Genomic DNA, 19,540 nt, shown 5'->3' with positions numbered 1-19,540 from the left:
TTGTTCTTTTTTTTTACTCTGAGTGCAGAATGCTTTTGATCTGAGCCACCAGAGCAGCTTAGTGCAAGACTGACTGATAAGGGGTATTTTTCTGACATGGTAATATAAACCAGGGCAAATAAAATATGGACAAACTTTATAAGCTTGAATATTTTACTCTTGAGAAATTACAAATTAAGATGGGTGCGATTTCAGTTTGTACATGAGTTGTGAGGTAGACAAGAGGAACATAGAGGTCTGGTAATGAAGTGTGCTGGTGACAGGTATTTCTGTCGAGTGAGGATTAGCATAATGTACAGAGGTGTTTAAGGCAAATCATACAAATGGGTTGAAATTCAGTTTTACGAAGTAAGAGGCCTTTTTATGCTTGAGGACTAAGAAGAAGGAATTTTGCTTTACAGTAGGAGTTTACCAGGGGAGAATGACTGTAGGGAAGAATGTTGATGCCTTTTTTGATGACAGGATGGTGGTGGGTAGGTCTCTAAACCAGGATGCGTTGCTTCAGCCTAACAAGAGAGAAAATGTACCTGTCAGGACATATATCCAAAATTGCATGACATCTGTGAAGGGAGAAAAGCTGTTTTAACTAATGGATGATATTGTCACAAGAAAAAAGTTTATGAACATCCCATTAACAAATTAGTGCAGTAGGTAGAAGAAAATTAATCCCTTAGCCTGCCTTTGGAACTTGTAAATGTTACATGTTTTAAGTTGGAACCTGATCAGGTTCTCTAAGGAGTTGTGTGGTCTTACACCTTGTGATTACTGACAGCTGAATGTGATACAGAGGGAAGTTGCATCCAGTCCTTGAATCTGGGTATATTTTTCTGCTCAGTGCCACGACTAAAATTCTTACAAAAAAGAACAATGAAGTCTTCACTGTAGAAATTGCACTGGAATCTCCTTTTTATTCCTGTGAAGGATGTAACATCACAAGGACACAGGTAAATTAAACGTCCATTTTAGCGGCTCCCACCAGGTCTTGTGGGAAGCTGGCACATCTCAGGAACTCCTACTACTGAGTATTGCCCATGTCACAGTGTATCGTCTCACAGACTGAGGAGTTCCCCAGCTGACAGTTAGATGAGATGTATTGTACTAAAAATTCTGACATGGGCAATGCCATCTTTGTTAAGGCTGAAGAAGAACATTTGTAGTATTGATTCCTGCCTCTCACTGTTCATGCTGTGGACTGGTAGGAGAACCCTGATTCACTGTCAATAGTACTCAGAACATAAGAAAACAAATGGACAGGAAAAAGTGAAGAACTGTTTAAAATGTCTTATTTCTATAAAAAATACTGTTGTGCATGCAGTCATGTACACTGAAAGTAGTCTTCTGTATTTCTGGTCTGCTCTGCAAGATACCTGTGTGGATGTCAGTAAGTTTCTTCCATGTACAGTGCTTACAGGCCTAGGCTTTACTTTAGTGTTTTTAGGAAAAAAGATGGCAAGAAATTTGGATTCAGATTGTCAGCTGGTTGATCCATCCAGTAATGTCATCTTTCTCAAAGAGAAAGGGTTTTTTTTTAGTATCAGGGAGCAAAATCGACCATAACTAGCTGAGGGTCTGGCCCAAAGCTATTTGTTGTAAAGATCTGTTGAATATCAGCCTCAGGTGGTCCTGAAAGTCGCTCTTTAAGCTTAACACACTTTCCTCTGAAGAAAAAACATTCTGCTTAACCAACAAGATGCCAATTAAAAAAAACCAGAAAACTTAACTAATGAAATTATTTTAATAGGTCCTGTTTTGTTTCTTGGCAAGAGAAACCATATGACAGTCAAGTGTCTGCCAAATATTTTATCTTCATGTTATCCATTTGTGATCCATTGCCCGGCGCCTGGGTTGAAAGCCAAGTCAGGGGGAAGTAATTGCTATCAGTAAGTTCCCAAGCTACCTCTGAGTGTGGAAAAGCAGAGGGAGGTTGCATATTACTGTAGCTTTGCAAACACTTAGCTTGGCTTCAGGAATGGCAAAGTTTTAAAGTAAATCATTAAATGAAGTGATTAAGTGGGAGACTGCTATTTTGGTCTTAGAAACAATTTAAAGCTCAGTGTATCACGACTGGAATATTTGCATTTCTTGCAAGTGTGCATTGAAATCCCATTAGAATTGACTCAGCCTCCTTCCTTCCTGCATGGGTATAATGGAGAGCACACAATTTACTCTTTCTCTTTGTCTTCTGATAATGATTGCAAGGACAAGGATGCCTGGGTTTTTTCATCAGGGCTGTCACTAGCTCAATGTGTGACCTCAAAAAATAACTTGGCATCCAAATAGATGGAATTTTTAAAACTAGCTGCCTAAAATTAGACATCTAAAAATAAGCAGCTTGTGTTCTTGCAGATGTAAAGCCTTGTTTCAGATTGTTTTCTTGCAAAAACTCTGGCTTCTGTGTTTATTTACCTTAATACTGAGTGGTGTTGGGAGACATGATAAAATATTATAAAACCTTTGTGCAGAGAAAGCTTCAAGAGGATGATATTTTATTTTATTTTATCCTGAGGATGTAAGAGCTTTCGCTTCAACCTGATCAAATCAGTAGGTGACAGGCTTAAAAGCAAAAAAAGCTATTTTTGAAGTGTTTCTTCATCTAGCACTGGAATATAGGATGGAGCGTACCCCAGAGTGTGAATCAATGAGAAGGAGGGACATCTTCCAAAATAATTAGAAAAAAATACAGAGAATAGGTGCATTGTTAGCTGTTAAACACTGATCTGGAGGCAGTCTCTAGCTACACCACCATTTTACTGCAATATGAGTGAGAATCTACAAGGATCACTCAGTATTTCCAGTGGTTCATAGGCTTTTTCCCTTAAGCACTTCCTCTTGACTACTAGCAGAGACATTGCAGATTTTAGATCTTTATTTATGCCTTATCTGATTAAACTACTGTGTGAGTTAATTGATGTTTTTAAAACATCGAGGTCATAAAATGAAATGGATATGCAAGAATTTCAAATGATGTCTGAAGGGGAAGGGAAAGTCTGTATCTGCAGAGATTCAGTGTTCTGCCCGTTGGCCCAAGTCTCTCTCATAATGAATTTGTGTACAGGCTGCTGCACTGGATTCTAGAGATGTCTGGGTACTAGTAGTTTTGTATTAACATAGGCCTCCTTCTAAAACTGTGTGACAGTTTATAAAATGCTCTGGGATACAGTAGGATGAAAGGTACATAAATACATGTAAAATGCTATAATTGAGATGCAATTAGCAATGCACAAGAAAGGGCAGTTTGCCTGGCTACACTTTCCATGTCTATCAAGTTTCATTTTCTGGAGCATAGAATACGTGGCATAACACTTGTTCTAAGCAGTTACACTTGAAAATAATTGCTGTGCACAAGCTCTGAGGAAGTTATTGTAAATTCATTTCTGCTGTGAGACAGAGGCATGGACAATGATGCAATAATTTCACAGGATGGGAAAAAAATCTGTAGGAGTCACCACTAGAAACTGTAAATGAGAAGAATTGCTAGCAATCAGGAGCCTAAGCCTAGATTGGAAGGTGAGGGAAATCGTTTGCTGAAGTAATGAGAAAGAGTCTGCTTGTAATTTTCCTCCTGTGATCTCTTGGTTCTGCTGTGGTCACCTGCAAACTAGTTTTAGTGAAAAAGCTGTGGCATTTGCAAGAATTGTGTAGGGGCATTTTTAGACTTGGAGTGAGAAGAAATAAGCTATGAAGGAACAAGGTAAGTGAATTTTCTTTGATAAGAGCTTCTTGGTCTCATTTAAGATATCTCTCTTTTTTTTCAACTGTGATTTTGTTTTGTTTTAAATAAAGTCTTTAAACAGAATGTATAATGCTAGACCCTTGGGTTGGGATTCACAAGATCTGAATTTGGTTTCAGAGCTGGACAGAGTTTTGTGATCCTGGACAGATCACTTAGTTTTTCTGGTGTTTTACTCATCTGTAGCATGGAAAGAATATCTCAACAGGGAAAAAATCTTCCAGGGAACAGGCAGAGCTAATGTGGTCTGATATTGTCTAGGAAATACTGCTTTTGAAACTTGGAGGAGAAATTATGATGCAGTGCATGTCTCCCACTAGACACAACAGGAATGTACTGCCTCATGGATCGCGGTTGTCTGAAGTAGCTGATAACATTCTTGATTAGTAGGTCTTCTGATAGTAGGTAGTTTGTGATTGTGGGCGCTTCTATTTAGGCTACATGAAATCTAGAGAAAAAGAAAAAGCAATACAAGAAAATGAAAATCACACAAATATGCTCTTAAATTTAAGAAGTGTCAGTTTGTTTGCCTGTGCAATGGAGTCATGGAGAACAATTTTGTCTCTCTGTTCTTCTGGCAACAGTGTCATTCTGCGTATCCCTTGAAGCATGGGGATTGATTATTCTCAGTCGCTTTGTAGGAATTAAAACAGTCCTGAGAACTGTGTAGGATGGAATAAACTAAATCCGATGAAATTGCTGGAGAATTAATAGCCAGAAAGTTTCTGCTGAGCTTTAATAGCCAACAAAACCATCTTTCTACTGAGCATAATAGACTGAAGTGTTTCAGAGTCTTGTCACTTGGCGAGGCTTGTGTGAGTTTTTTCATGAGAAGAACGTACAATGTTTGTGGCAACACACTGGCAGACTGTGAATTCTCCAGAGTTTCTGGAGGCAAGACCTTTAGCATTGGACAATGTGTACAGAAATTACTGAGATGAGACTCAGGACTGGTGCAAAGTGTGAGAAGTGATCACTTCTCACATGGTGTACAACACTACAAGTCATGGTCAGTTAATTTAACACAAGTGAAAGTAAACATATCATCAATTGTATTACAGAGGTGCTGTGTGTTAATGTATGTAAATAGCCAAATAGAAGATTTCAGTTAATGTGTGTCTCAGATTTAGCATCTAATACTGTAGCTCCTAATAATACATAGCTAGGATGAGTGTGATGACTTGTACAATATGTAAATGCACATTGAATCATTCTCCTCTTCCTCTTCCTCCTCCTTCTCTTTCATCTCATCACCTAAACAAAAAAGGTATACATGTGGTTAACTGCAGAAGTCACACTGGCACATACTCCAGAAACTGGTCTCTTAATGAGGACAGAACTTCTTTCTGGACCATATAGCTCTTCTTCAGCATTATATATAAACAGTTGCATCTAGGAGCAGAGTAAATAAAACAAATAAATGCTAGGAGTCAGCACTTTCTGGAAATGTAGCTCTTTAATGTTATTTTTTTTTTGTCTGTAGAACATGAATAATTGTATCTGCTTACCACATCAGAGTGGTAGTAATGGTAATGAAAGTGTGGAGTGCTTTCGTTATTAAAAAGAGGAATGAGGGTGGAGAGAAAGCAGTTGTTTCTGATGAGCTAGTCATTTTCAGTCAGGCATGCTGAAGTCCAAATGGAGTGAACGCCCTGTCCTGCACTCCACTTAATTTGGCAGCAAATTAAATATATAAAGCCAGAGGAGGAGAATGCCAGACTGAGAATAAAGGCAGAGAGACCAGGTTCTGTGTCAGGGTCTATGGTTGTCTGTGCATCTGCAGGAGTGTATCCTCTTAACAAGCTAGCTGAGAAGATGACACTTCATTGTAGGGAAAATGAAGTCAAGAGTTCAGGAAATTCAGGATTTAGTGTTTGAAGCACAGAATTAAAAGTAGTTGGGCAAAACTTGGTTGGACTTAGGAGTTCCCAACCTGAAAGTTTTTATGTTCTTGGCATCCATTCATACAGTAATTGGCATTTTTTTGGTCATCAATTGGAATCTGAGAGATAAAATGGGATTCTTATTACAGCAGCATCTCTCAGTCTGTAATAGTGTATAGAATGCGAAGTATGTTCTAGAGAGGGCTTTGGGTTGCAAGTTGTCGGCTTCTGCACGTTGTGTTTGACTGCTTTTCAGTCTCATTTCCTCGGACATGACGATTGTGCAACTGCTCTGTCAGTCTTCCCTCTCTCCTTCTTTCAAGGAAACAGAACTTCAAGATACTAAGCAGTAGTTGGGGTACAGGAGAAACATGCAAAGGTGGAAGAAGAAAAGGTGCACTTGAGAAGGTATGGGTGGAAATGGAAGATTTTGGGGCAGTTAAAAGCAAGACAGCTCAAGGGTTCTGTGAGTGGATTTAAAGGACAGGGAGAGGAACTGGGAAAGCAGACAAATGGAAAGGAACTGAAAGTATTTCTGGGAATGGTATTGCCAAGAGGATGTTACATGGAAGCAGGGCAAACCTGATGGCTGTTGAGGATGTTGGACACAAATCTGTCAGAAAAAAAGACTCTATCATTAATTAAATCTGCTGCTTATGGAACAGTTTGTCTCTTGAGTATGTACAACTGCGCAGAAGGAAATGCCTGGAAGTCTACACTTAAGTTAGTCTGATTGCCTCTGTCCAGGTGGGGTTTATGGGAACCCAGGGAAGATGTCTGGAACTTTGGCTTTCCCTGCTGTAAGTGTATGTTGAAAGTGGTAGCTATATTTCTTTGATCCCCATCTTCCACAGGTTTTTACTTTTGTTTAGATGCAATATATCCATTTTACAAAAAAACAGTGGAGTAGAGATGAAACACAGAGTAAAAGAGAAATAAAACAGTCTCAGGACAAAGTGAAGTCTATTTGCAGTCAACCTTTGAGGCTGGTTAGGGTCCTTTTGTGTGAAAAGGAGCATTAGCAGTAATACTAGCCTTGAGGTGATCAGTACATTGGAACATGACACTGGAAAGAGGACATACCATGGTCCTGATGACTGATGGAATATCTAGAGGAAAATACTCACTCTTTCTTTAAACTGTTTGGGAACACAGACACACCTATTTTGCACGGGCCACTCCCTTTAGTACTGTTCAACCCAGGAAATACTAGAAGTAAAGCCATAGAGAGAGCTGCCTCTGAAAGATCTCGTTTGTTCCTCCAGCTTGTCATCTGTACTCTGAAAGGCTGTAGCTTCTGAGGTCCAGAAACGTTACTACTTGAGAGCACAAATGGAAGTAGAAATACATCAGAGCTCTGCAAACGGCAAAGGTTTGTCCTGGGCTATAGCTCTGCAATGTAATCTCTGTTGATCAATTCCACAGGTTAAGTCATCCACAGGACATTACTACTTGGATTTACAGAAAGAAAATGAGCTGAGGAAGTTCTGCTGGACTGAAATTGGGATGTTTCTTGATGGAGCAATTTCTTTATTTTAGTTTGTTTTTCCTTACTGATGTACCAGTTAAACACCTTCCCAACCTGGTGTCTTTTATGAACAGTGGACTTTGTTACATGATAGAACAGTGTGTGCACGCATGCGTTTCTCCACCAGACTGGATTTGTTAATATAAGGAGCAGAGCACAACTTGGTGGAATGAGACAGGCTTGTTACCCAGCTCTGACTCCATGTGTATTTTTGTGAGAGATATTTCACTGCTCTGTTTTGCAGCTTTTCTGTCTTCTAGATAAAGATGATGACAGGATGCTATTGCTGTGAGGTATGTTCTGTGTAATAAGTGCTTCAAAATTTTTTAGTGGAAGGTGCCATAAAAATTCAAAATATTGTTAATTAATGCTTTGAAGTAAAAGCTGATAACTGATCTGTATTAGAGTGACTTTCTTTGGCATTTAACCTGAGGAAACATTGTACAAGCTGTGACTTACTGACTGAGCAAACCAACAAGTTCTTGGCTGGCCTGCAACCGTCTGTCACTTCTGTTTGCTTTTGCACAGAGAGACAGGCAGCAGTATGTTGAGCAGTGTTGGTGAGCAGTACTTTTTCTGTGCTCAAAGGTGCTGCAGGTATGACTGTGCAGTACAAAATGCCAGCGTGTAGCAACCTGCAAGGAGTTACTAGGAGGTGAGACTTACAGCACTTTGCTTCTAAACACCAAAAGCACATTCAGCAGAGTTTTGGTGGTAAGTTACAACTGAAGTAATACAAAGTGGATACTCCTTGCATCCAAAGGGAATACAAGTCTTAGTTTGCTTAGTAAATATTTCTCTTCTTTTATATCACAATCTTAGAAAAAGGGAGGGAAACAGGTATAAGTATAAAAAGATATATTTAGCTTTCTTGGTAACTCAAATGTGGGTAGTTGCTTTCTCTCTTAGGCTTAGACAGATGAATAAACCCTTGGAATACCCATTTCACTTCAGGGGTTAGAGCTGGAAGAAATAAAGTCTTCTTTTTTCTTTGCTTTGTCTAATCCAATATTTGTCACTTAAAAATAAAGTCTCACATAGATATCATCTGTCTTTATGGATCTAGAGCTTAAAAATGTGCAGATAGACATTAAAGGACTGTGTACAACTCTGAAAAGTATCAGTTTACCTTAAAAAAACCCCACAACCCAAACCCTTTACTAATTGTTTATGACAGCTTTTTTTTTTTCATTGCTAATTAATCTTTGCAGACCAAACAGCCTAATGGTAAACAAGGTGTCACATTTCTATTTCTATTGTTTCTCTGAATGTGTGTTGAATTTGGTGTGCAAAATGACTTCTTTTTTCCTCTTTATTTCTGTACTATTTTATTTTTTATATAGTATTTTGGATTTATTACATTAACATAAATGAATCTCCATAGAAGTACAGTACAGTAGCATTTGGTTAAAATGAGCTGTTTCTGTATTATTGTGATGTGGGAAACTACTAGATCATTATGTGAACTTACTGAACAAACGAAGATTTGTCCAAGTGCGTGTGAACTCATTATTGTGAGATTAGGCTGAATGTCTGGCTCTTTATTCCTGACCAGATTGCTGAGGAAGTCTTGCTTCTGTCTCTGGCTGCTTTTGCTAGTGCAGGTGACCTCTTGTGTGAATGTGGAAATCTCTTCTCATTGTTGAGTCCTAGTAGATAAACTCCTGACTGCCACACTGTTAAAGCCCAGGAGAGAAGATTGATTACTTCTCCCTGCTACTCTGTAGGAAGCACACAGTTTTCTTGCATTTTCTCTTCCCTAACCTTAGGAGGAGGTTCAGAGTCTAGTCCTTTTGAAATCTAATACATAGATACTTTTGTGGGTAATTGTTGTTTCATTAAAGTGGGAAATGAAAGCAGATTGGTTTATTTTACTTTCGTTTTTAATCAGTTTCACAAGCTGGCTTTCATGTTCTAGAAAACTGATCCACTGACTCTTTTTGTCAGCTGCCTATTTTGAGTTGGAAGGCCTGACCTTATTTTGGTGACAATCCAGTAAGCAGCTGGAGAGTGAAATGTTTTATTTCTTCAGAATCAATTAGTTGATTCTAGGAAAAGCACTGAGAGGATTTGGATTTGAAAGAAATCATAAATGTGGAGGTAAAAAAACCTCAATAACAAAACAATCAAAGTCACTACAAAATACAATGTTGTCTTGTCATTCATTCATAGTTAAAAAGGAAAGAACAGGAATATGCCAACTAGTTTCAATCTGAAAATATGCACAACATATGTTTATAACATAAGGTTCTCTACTAATAAATCCTGTCATGGTCAGCACCTGTTTTAACTGATTCATCTGAAAATATTGCTCAGCGCTGCTAGAAGTAGTTCATCAATCAGTTTTTATTAGCACAGGCTGACAGGTTGGCTGGCTTGCCTACTGTCTAATTTTTGTTGTTATTTTGCTATCTCAATTGCAGAACTGTTCCTAAATCACACCAGGGCAAAACTACCAAAACATCTGAAGATGCATAGAGAGTGTTAACACCAGAAGGGATGGAAAAGGGATTTTTTTGATTTGTGTCAGTGGTAAATCAGTGTATTAAACAAGTGCCACAGTAGTAACGTCAACAGATTTGCTCTAGACTTGAGGGAGTGTTTACATTTAAAAACCCAGACCAACAAACCTCCTAGTGTGCCCTAGTAATAGTTTGCACTTCACATAAACTGGAGAATCAGAGCTCCCATTGTGGGGTAACTATCAGGAAGTGCAGATACTGTCTAATGATGTCTAAGAATGCAGCAGCAGATTCTCTTTCAAAGACACTCAGGGACATCTTGAGTTTACACTGTATTTTAGTTAGAGTTTAATTAATTTTTATTCAAAGTTCACCTGCTGAAAAACTGCTTCTGTTAGTGGCCCATGACACACATGACCTTAACTGGCATAACTAAGTAACCTCAACAGATGGCATTTGGTCAAGCAGTGACAGGATAACATCAAGAAATTCTTGCTGAAGAAATACTGCTGTACATTGTTGTTGCAAATATAATATGGTAAATATCAATCAAGTGGTCAACACATGGGTCTTAAATTCTTTGTAGCTATTGAATTTGACTCACCCACCGTTCCTATAGTTGACAACTTTTCCCAGTGTTGTAGAACCTTATTTCCTACCTTCTGTTGCAAAATTGTGCTTTACTAGATGTTACCACTGTGGCCTCTACTTCCACTGCAGGATCACAACTCTATATTTAAGTAACTCTCAAAAGATTTGATAGGCACAGCTTCACAACATTATACATGTTAGGGGAATCCTAAGACCTATTCTATGTTGGGTGACACTGGTAAAGAATAAACCCAGCTGTACCCATCGACTGACCAAGGACATGTTTCTCCTTTTTAATGCCCTGTGAGCTTTGAGAGTTTAATATGTTTCTGTGACTGTTGCTTTTCCAGTTGGTGACAGATTACAGAGCTTATTTAAGTAGATTTCTCCTAAATATGAAGAAAAATCAAGACAAACGAGGCCATGGGATGCCTGAGAGGACTAAACCTGCAGTTTATCAAATATTAGTAGTTGTATGGTAAGTTATAAGCCATTTCTCATCACAAATAAATTGAACTAAACTCTTAGTCTTATGTCTGGCCCATCAATGTATTTCCAAATATATCCATGTCTCACTTTTGCCTGTACAGAATGTGATTGCTGTGTGAGAAGTGAGCTGCTCATAGAGTCATAATTTTGCTTAACTGACAGTTTCTTAGTTTTTAATGTGGCTTTTGATCACTTTTGTCTGCAGCTGATTTAACGAGGAGATAGTGCTGACCACAAGAGGAAGGGTTCAGCAGTGCTGTAGGATTTATTTAATTACAAAGCAAAGATTAGCTAAGACAGCATATTTAAAGCTGCTTTTAGTAGGAATGTTGGCAGTGGATGACCTGATCTGATGTCATTTCTGGCATCCTGTAGCAGTGCCATACTTTCCACTAAATAGAAAGGTAACCTCCTATTCTTAGTTTTGACAGACATTGACAAAAAGTTTGTACTGGCTTCTGGTAGGTACTTAAATTAGTCTTTATAGTAAGAAGAAGGAATTTTAGAGCTTCACTGGAGCTAGGAGTGGGCAGCATTACTGCAATAGTTATCCTTTTAGAGTTATCCTGTGCTCCAAGAATGGCTATGGTGTTCACCATCTTGAGAGTTTAATGCAACAGTTCTTAAGATCATGTGTACTGGTTCTACATCTACAGTATAAAATCTACTGTTAGGAGAGAATGGAGGATTTAAAGTAAGGTGCTCAGGAAGCCCTGCAGTGCCACAGAGAAGACTTCTTTCTAATATAAGTCTGTGTTCAATGTTTGAGTAAAGTTTCTGTGCATGTATCTGTAATCATGTAAGTTGTCAGAGAATGTAATGATACGCAGTTTGTTTTAGTACATAGCAAGAAGAGTGTTGCTTTCTTTGGTGTCTTTCTTGTACCATATCACTCGTTATAAAGGTACAAAAAATAAATAGGAGGATTGAAAGAACACTGAGCTTTCAACTTCCCTCTCCTTGCTTACCGACCTAATTCCGTTTCAGTTACTATAAAGTAAGTCTACATTGCAAAGAGAATGTTACAAAGAGTTTCTCCCCTCATCTGGAAGAAAAATGTCAAAATTCAAGAAAGGAAAAGTAAGGAAAAAAGTCTAATTAAAGGAATTACATTCATCTTGAAACTCTTTGCTCACTTGAACCTATCTTTGTGACTGGAAAAACAAACTGAATATGAAGCACAGTGGAGAGCTGTTTTAATGAACCATCTCTTGCTCTTGGCTAGTATAATGTCATTTTGATTTTTTTTTTTCATTTATTTTGATTGTTGTTCTTTAAATGGTTCTTTCCAGGCTGGACTGTTCCATAGTAATGACCACAAGTAAGTGGACCACAAGTAAGTGGAAGAAAATCCAATGTTTTTCCACAGTACTTACTTGCTTCTCAAGTATCTGTTTAAGTAAAAGATACCTAAACATTGCTGAGGAGTAAAAAAAAAAGTTCCATACTAGAATATGTGAAGGACTGTCAGCTTCTGCCAGCATCCTTTTCCTAATTATTCCCTGGAGAAGCTTAGGCGTCTCTTTAACTTCAAGCGTAGTGCGTGGCCCCACAGAAATCCTGGGATTATTTATAAGCTCGAGAAAGGCAAGCACTTGAATTGTAGTGTTGAGTCAGTTGTTCACACAGTCCTGGGGGTGCAGCAGTTTTTATATTTATATTTCATATAGCTCTCATTATATCCTGCCTAAACAGTTGTATCAATCATCAGCATTACAGTTGCTTTTTCCTACTTGTAAGGAAAAAGGTTTGGTTTTGCAGTGAGAATACATGGAGCCGTGTTCTTGACATTGTAAATCAATATAACCTTGGGCTGCCAGGAAATAAAATGCTGAGCCACCTCATCTTGTAATAATGCAATAGATGGATGCATTAGTGCACACACTGTTATTTTGTGTCTGAAAATAGTTGAAGACAGAGATTTATTTCTTTTTTCTGTGACTAGTCTGAAATAAACATTGGAATATATAATGTAAGGTAAATAGCCTATGGCTGAATCATGCTTTTGTCATAACCTAGTAACTGCACTTTTCTAGTCACAGCAACCACAGTAATGGTGGTTTTCCTTGTTTGAGGCAGAATAGCTAAAAATGGAATTTTCAGATCAGAGAAGATGTACAGAATTAGTTATATTTACCTTATCTGGTAACATGATTCTCCAGGGGAAATAAGCACTTTCAGTGTTAAATAAGGGCTGCAATCAATTGGAAAACCAGTAAGAAATGTGGTAATGAAGTTGGAAGGTAATTAAGATCAAGGAGAAACACTCAGCTATGTTTTCCATGACCTCTTTTTTTAATGATGAGCAGTTATTCCCTAGTGTTATTATCTGTGGTACCTCTATAGTTGCCATTATCATAGCATCTGAAAACTTTAGTCGTTAATGTACCCATTGTTACAAATCCCTTGTGAAAGAAGTGATACAGGGAAATGCAGTGAAAGACATTAAAGGAGTGGCTCAGGGATGATCAGCCAGTCTGTGGGAGAGCAGACTGCATGTTTCTCAAATTCCAGGTTATTCCAGGCCTTTAGTCTTACTTTCTTGCTATTAATCTCACTATTTATTAATAATATGAATAGCTGATTAGATACGCAGGTACTTGGGTAGCTGTGATGGCATTAAATGCTAAAAATGCATTTCAGCATAGTTTTGCTGCTTATTTAAGAAGAGTAGAATAGAATCTCCATAGGCTGTTTTGGATATGGCAGTAATTAATCTGAACGTTGGTGACATTCTTCACCAGTACTGAGGCCTTTGGACACTAACAGGAAAATAAATCAGCCTTACAGGAGCAGTAGCACAGAAATGACACTTCATTTCATTTAAATATTTCATTTGAATTTTCTATTTCAGCCCAGCTAACAGTTGCAATGTGACAGTAAATGGCTGGTGTTGCTCTCTCTTTTGTCCAAGGTGGTTAGATGTCATCTCAGGCGTGTTGTTTAGATATTTTTGTTTGTTTAATCTTTGTATGCACTACCTCACTGAAGGATAAACTTGATAGATTCTGGGTTTCAGGGAAGTGAGTCAGATTCAATTTCAGAATGTACAGCAAAGGGAATGGCATTCCCAAGAGCTTGTTACGCTGCCTGTCCAGCTTTACAATGCACTGCAAAGCGGATCTTTTGTTATCAAAGGCTCATGTGGCATGAAAGTTATCATACGTAGTTGATAACAGGAAGCTGAGCACAATGCTTTAATTCAACTGAAAGATTTTGCAAATGTCATCAGTTGGGAAAGGAAATTGTCACCATGTGGTCTTAGTTAAGTCTGAGATAGAAATATAGTTGTGTTTTCTCTTGTGTTTTTTCTTCATTGCAAATTGTGACAGAATAAAGGGCAAAGCAGCTTTTCATGTGTGTTTTGGCATGAACCCTAAGGAGAAATCAGTACTTAAAATATCATTTGCTTTCTTTTTTTCTGAATTAGTTTAACAAAATAGGTTGTGCATGGAAGTCTTGCCATTGCTATATACAACGCAGATCCAATTTGCAGTGCGGCACCCGAGGAGATCCCCAGATGGGTTTTCAAGGAGTTAATCTTCGATGTAGTGTAAGATGATAGAAAAGTAGCTTCACCCTATTTGGACTTGAGCTTGCTACTACCTTTTCAAATAGACATTCACTGACATCAGGGACTTGACAGACTTTGTAACAGTTTTTTGATGCTGTGTTTTGTGAGTATGCTGCAAACACAGGTGTTTTGGATGGTGGTTGGCTAATGATTAGTTAAATGTCAGTTATAACAGCAGTGAAAAAAGAATCTTGACTTGGCAGCTTGATAACAAGCCTGTATGGAAAGCTTATGCTGAATTAAGTTGCTCAACTGAGCTATAACACAAATCATTTTACATTTGATCCCACTTTAACCTGAGTTAATACTTTTCAGTAAGCTATTCCTTTTTTTTGATGATATAGAGATGCCTTGTGGCTTTGTGGTGTTTATGTTCCTCCTGCCATAGACAGTTGTATAGCTTACTGTAGAACCTCATATGGGTTGAAACCAGAAAGCTAGTATGGTAGAGACCTGTGGACTGTAAAATTCATATCTATGTGGATCCTTTGTAGCCTTTACCATAATAGAAGATACCAATGCCACAGAATTAAAATATCTTATACTTTTATAGACAGTAAGTTGTTCAAGTCATAGTAGCATAATAACAACTAGACTTTTCAATCTGTTATGAGTAAAATTTACATCTAGATTTACTAGCACAGGTCTCCCTTTAAAGTGTGTACTTAGTAACAGTGCTTAATATAGACATCAGCAATCATTATATGATCTCTGCTAAATATTTTTTCATGAGTGGATGTGATCTTAATGAAGAAGCAGCACGTGTTAAATGGATGGAGTAAAACCAAGTGTGGTGGACAAGAAGCATATTTGTTTATGAGGAGCACCTATTCTTCGCTGGTAATAGTTACCTGAGTCAAGAGAGTATAACCAAAGTATTCTGCAAGTATTTAGCTAAGTAGGTGTCATTGACTGTGATTTGTAATGGATTTTCTTATGTTCATTTTCCCCTTGTTAGTCTGATCCTGCTCTGTCTTTGTCTCTGAAGAGCAGAACAGAGACAGGTATGTGTGGCCACTGCAGTTAGCCCTTAGTGAGACTGCTGAATCAGTTCTCGTGTGTTTTCTTCTCAGCCAAGATAACAATATTAAATGGGCTTCATGCTCCAGTGAGTGAGCTGAGAAAATTACTTCTTCCTGTTGCTGCTGTGGTGCCTTAGTTCTTCTGAAATACATCAGAAAGTGCCAGAAAGTATGATGTTAGTGCCCAGGCTCTTTTTTTTGGTTATGTAGAAGATATATAGCATTGAGAAGTGGTGTGTGGTAACTATTGGTGTTCTTACAACAGTGAACACGTCTGCTTGCTGGAGTGTGTTGTAACACATTTCGGTAGTAGTGGTAATTCTGTTTCTGCATTTGAGCTGGGTGAATATATCAAATGTCTCACTGATCTGAGTAACATCCCAACATTTCCGCCTGTGCAGCAAAAGAATGGATTTTATGGCAACTTTGAAAATATTTAATGTAAACTGGTGGAATGTAATAAGCTGATATACTTTTATGGACTAAGACATGATTGCTTCAAAAGCCACAAAGTAGCTTTGCACTACAGATTTATAAAGCTCAGCAAATTTTATGTAGTACTTGAATTATTAATGGAGATAAGTTGGAAGGGGAAGCTCTGATGTTTTATCCGTCCCAAGCAAGCAGTAGTTGGTTGACTTTGCAGAGAAAGACAGCTCCTTCTGAAGCAATGAGTGAAGAGGTTCTCCTTGGTGAGGAACCCTACGGTGGGAATGGCTTGTGTCAGTATGTCCAGAAGATGACCACCTGTTTTGGACATTTAGGTAAAGAAATTAAAGATTTGCATGTGGATTTTGTTGGGCTCCATTCTGTGGATGAAGTGTTTCCTCCAGCTTACAGTAAATAGCTGAGTGTTTTGTAGGACAGCCTGCAGTCTTTAGTAAATACATTGTGCGCATCAAAAGTGAAAAGCTGCATATATGGAGTAATTTTATTACAAGTATAAAGCTTCTGTTTCTTATTTTGTGTATCTATGTGAACTTGAATACTGGAATGATTTTTTTGCTTTCTCATGCTGTTCTAATTTATTTATTGCTTAGATAACTGTATTTCTTGGTATAAATAGACATAATGCTTGCTCATTTTTCATTTATATGAATCCTTACTCTCGGTATCTTTGAGAATTCTTACGTGGTAGGAAAAAAGGAATCCTGTTGTCTCAGATCGATGCATGAAACACTATTTGGGGCTATCTACCTGTGCAATAAGTATGTTACTCTCTGAAGTGGCATGAGTGGAAAAGAAATTTCATTTTGTTTTGCCTTATTCTCTGTTTATGTTGTGATTTTTCTTTGCAGATAGGTTTTGCTGAACTAGTATGACTGATTTCAATTTCTTGGTTTTGTGGTTGAGTTTTTTGTTACTTTCAATACAAGAATAAAGTCACACAAAAAAGCATTTGCAGGAAGTTTAATTCTGATGGCAGAAGCAATTAAAGACACCATTAGTGTACTATACATTTCTGCCTTTTATTTAGCTGAAGGGCCCATTTAATCCTCAGTGTTGCTCAGGAGGATAGAGGGATATTTCTTCCACTATGATTTTAGCCCTTGGTGTCTAATTTTTGCTACTATTCAGTGCTTGCTATTCTGTTGTGCAATGTCTATGTGGATTGCAGTCAATTTTTTGTTTTCACTTTTATTCTAGTCGCGTTAGTACAGAAGCCTCTGTTCCTGGTTGGATGCAAAACATAGATGTATTTTTATCATCCAGGCAGCCAATTGATTTAGTGAATTCAGAGGGGATTGTATAGGGAATGGTCTTGAGATGACTGAAAATATTTATAAATAAAGTATTTATAACGTTGATACTGAGATAAAATATTTTAAGTAGCTAATCAGACTAATTTCTGTCTCATATTCAATCCCTCATGAAAACTCTCAGTCTGGGAAGTGCCCCTACCTCAAACTGTGAAGTCTCAAGCCCCCAGGACTGAATTCTCAGATTAGACACAGCTTTAAGTTGGCAGTGATTTAAAAATATTTTCCTACTTGGCAGATACTGAGGAAATTTCCTCAGCACTCCTTCTGGGTTGGGCTCTCTGGATTCCTGAGAACGTTTCAAGAAACGTAAGGAGAGGATTGAGCCCTCATGTATTCTCTCCTTTTCTCTTCAGCAAGAATATTAGAAATCATTTATTTTCCACATAATTGAGTGTTTAACTTAAGTGGTAAGAGATTGCTACTGTCTTTTTTTATTCTGGCTAAGGCTAAATCCCAAGCTTGGTGTCTGTATTGTACAAAAGGCTGTCTTAGGGTTGTTTTTTATCCTGGACTTAAGGATCTGACCCTCAGAGGCAACTACTCCAAACAGCCCTTCAACTGACTCTGGAAGCCACTGTTATGTGTGTGTTATGTGCCTTGTTTTGCGCACTTCTACTTTCTGTCCTGTTATGTTACATATTAACAGGATAGAGGCTCTTAAAGACATACTCTGTACTTAAAAAACCCCAACGAAACATCATACTGCTTTGTGTTATAAACAGCAGCTAGTCTGTGGTCTTGGAGATTGCAGTTAGCTGCCAATGACAGGGATAGCCAGGGCTGGAAAGGGGCATGATTAGAGTAGTCCATGTTTACATCTCAGAGGGAAGATGACCTTATTTTTAATTAAGCGTGATGTTTCTACAGTGACGTGTTAGGGTCACAAAGTGCTCGTCTAAACTGAGCTGTTCCTGTGCCCCCCACCAATCCATGCATCTTGGTGGTGGAAGGAGACTGGATTGCACTTTACTGTTTGCAGTAACAGTAGATCCATCTACAGCACAGACTGACTGCTTCTGTAGTGAAAATACTGTGGAAAAAGGGCACTATCTCTACTGCTTCCCAAGCTAACACTGGAGTTGCTCTACCTGCAGGAGTCATGCCAGCCAAGTTCACGAGCAGATCCCTGCATAGGTGAAAGTGTGTTCAGCCTCCTGTGCCTTTGCTCTGTGCTTTTACCTGTGTTACCTGGTTGCAACTCCTCTGAGCAAGCTGCAAGTTAGAGGAAGCAACAGAATCTTTATACAGCTTATAGGGTGTTTGATTATGTGGGGAGGACTGCAGTTTCTTCTAACTGTTGCTGCACAACAGATCACACTAGTTGAGTACTTATTGCAATAGCTGCTGTAATGACTGTCTAGGTAAAAAGAGCTGGAAGTTTGGAACCAACATGGCTACAACAGAAAGCTGGGAGTCGGTCTTAAACCAATGCATTCAAACCCAGTGAAAAAGAAAACTTTTCTTCTAGGATGTAGGTGGCCAAATAGCAAATATTGCAACAGTTTTAAAAGCTACCACAGACCTTGCCTTTCTGTTTTCTGAGGATTAATTTCTGCTGCAGTTGATGTCACAGCAATGTGTGCTTTTGCCTCAGCTACCTCAAGGGGCAAAGTCCACCTGGAAGTGTTGGATAGTTGGCACTGCTGTTGTCAGATGTCAACATCCTTCACCAATTATCCAGCAACAAATGACACTTTTATACTAAGCTGAGAGATACTTTTGTTAGAGTATATCTAGCCATCCTTCCTGAGTCATTCTACTTCTTTAAGCACAGAGGGGTGATTCACCTTCTACTGAAGTGGTAGAAGCTTGTGGAGTTTCAGAAGATGTGTCTTTTCTACTGAGTGGCTGCGATGTGCAGGTCAGTAGGTTGTAAAGTCTAGGAGAGACTGAAAAAATGCTGCAAAGCTTTATTTCCTAGGGTGAACATTTAGAGCATTTGCTGAGATCTCTGATCTGATAGAAGATACTCTAAGGCAGAACTGAAATTGTTGTATTTATTGAGCCAGCTCTTCCTCAAATATACTTTAGCATCACTGCATCAAAAATTAGTACAGTGGTGCAGATTTATTGTAGCTTTGTCCCACTATGTCCATGACTGATTATAAACCTAGGAGAATGGCTGTTTAAGGGTAGCTGTGGTTTTGGGCTTGTTTTCTGGATAACATAGACATTACACTGCTCGAAAAATAAAAAGCAATTGACTTGATAGGAGCTGTGTAATAAAAGCTGATCGAAGTCTTTTTTCATTGAAGTAGTAAATAAAGCAGTTTCCTCCTCAAAGCCTGTGCCCATCTGTAGCTAGTACTTGAACTCTGGGTTTTGAGGGAAGAATTAAGTGATGGTTTCTCATTGTGCTCAATAAGCCTATTGGTGTTATTTTTCACCTAATTTAGCAAAAGCCTTACTGGGAGCAGTACAATTATTACACCAGGTCATTTTGCTACTATAGGTAACTTCTGTGTGTTGAAAGCCTGGGACAAACACTGTCTGCACAG

General features: G+C 38.3%; 1 protein-coding gene across 2 annotated transcripts in view; it reads left to right on the top strand.

Moving 5' to 3' along the window:
* Window positions 1-19,540, top strand: part of ABLIM1 (actin binding LIM protein 1) — a 195,498-nt gene that overhangs the window by 39,141 nt on the left and 136,817 nt on the right. Inside the window, exon 1 of one of the 2 annotated variants that reach the window (XM_062001129.1) lies at window positions 6,856-6,985. The exons of the other annotated variant lie outside the window; for it this stretch is intronic. Coding sequence (XP_061857113.1) covers window positions 6,946-6,985 — 40 coding nt within the window. The 5' untranslated portion in view covers window positions 6,856-6,945. Of the gene's footprint in view, window positions 1-6,855; window positions 6,986-19,540 lie in introns of those variants that run through there. 2 annotated transcript variants of the gene reach the window in all.

The sequence above is a fragment of the Colius striatus genome, chromosome 8 (genome assembly GCF_028858725.1).
Source record: "Colius striatus isolate bColStr4 chromosome 8, bColStr4.1.hap1, whole genome shotgun sequence".
Classification (NCBI taxonomy): domain Eukaryota; kingdom Metazoa; phylum Chordata; class Aves; order Coliiformes; family Coliidae; genus Colius; species Colius striatus.
This window is presented reverse-complemented; position numbering and strand designations above follow the sequence as displayed.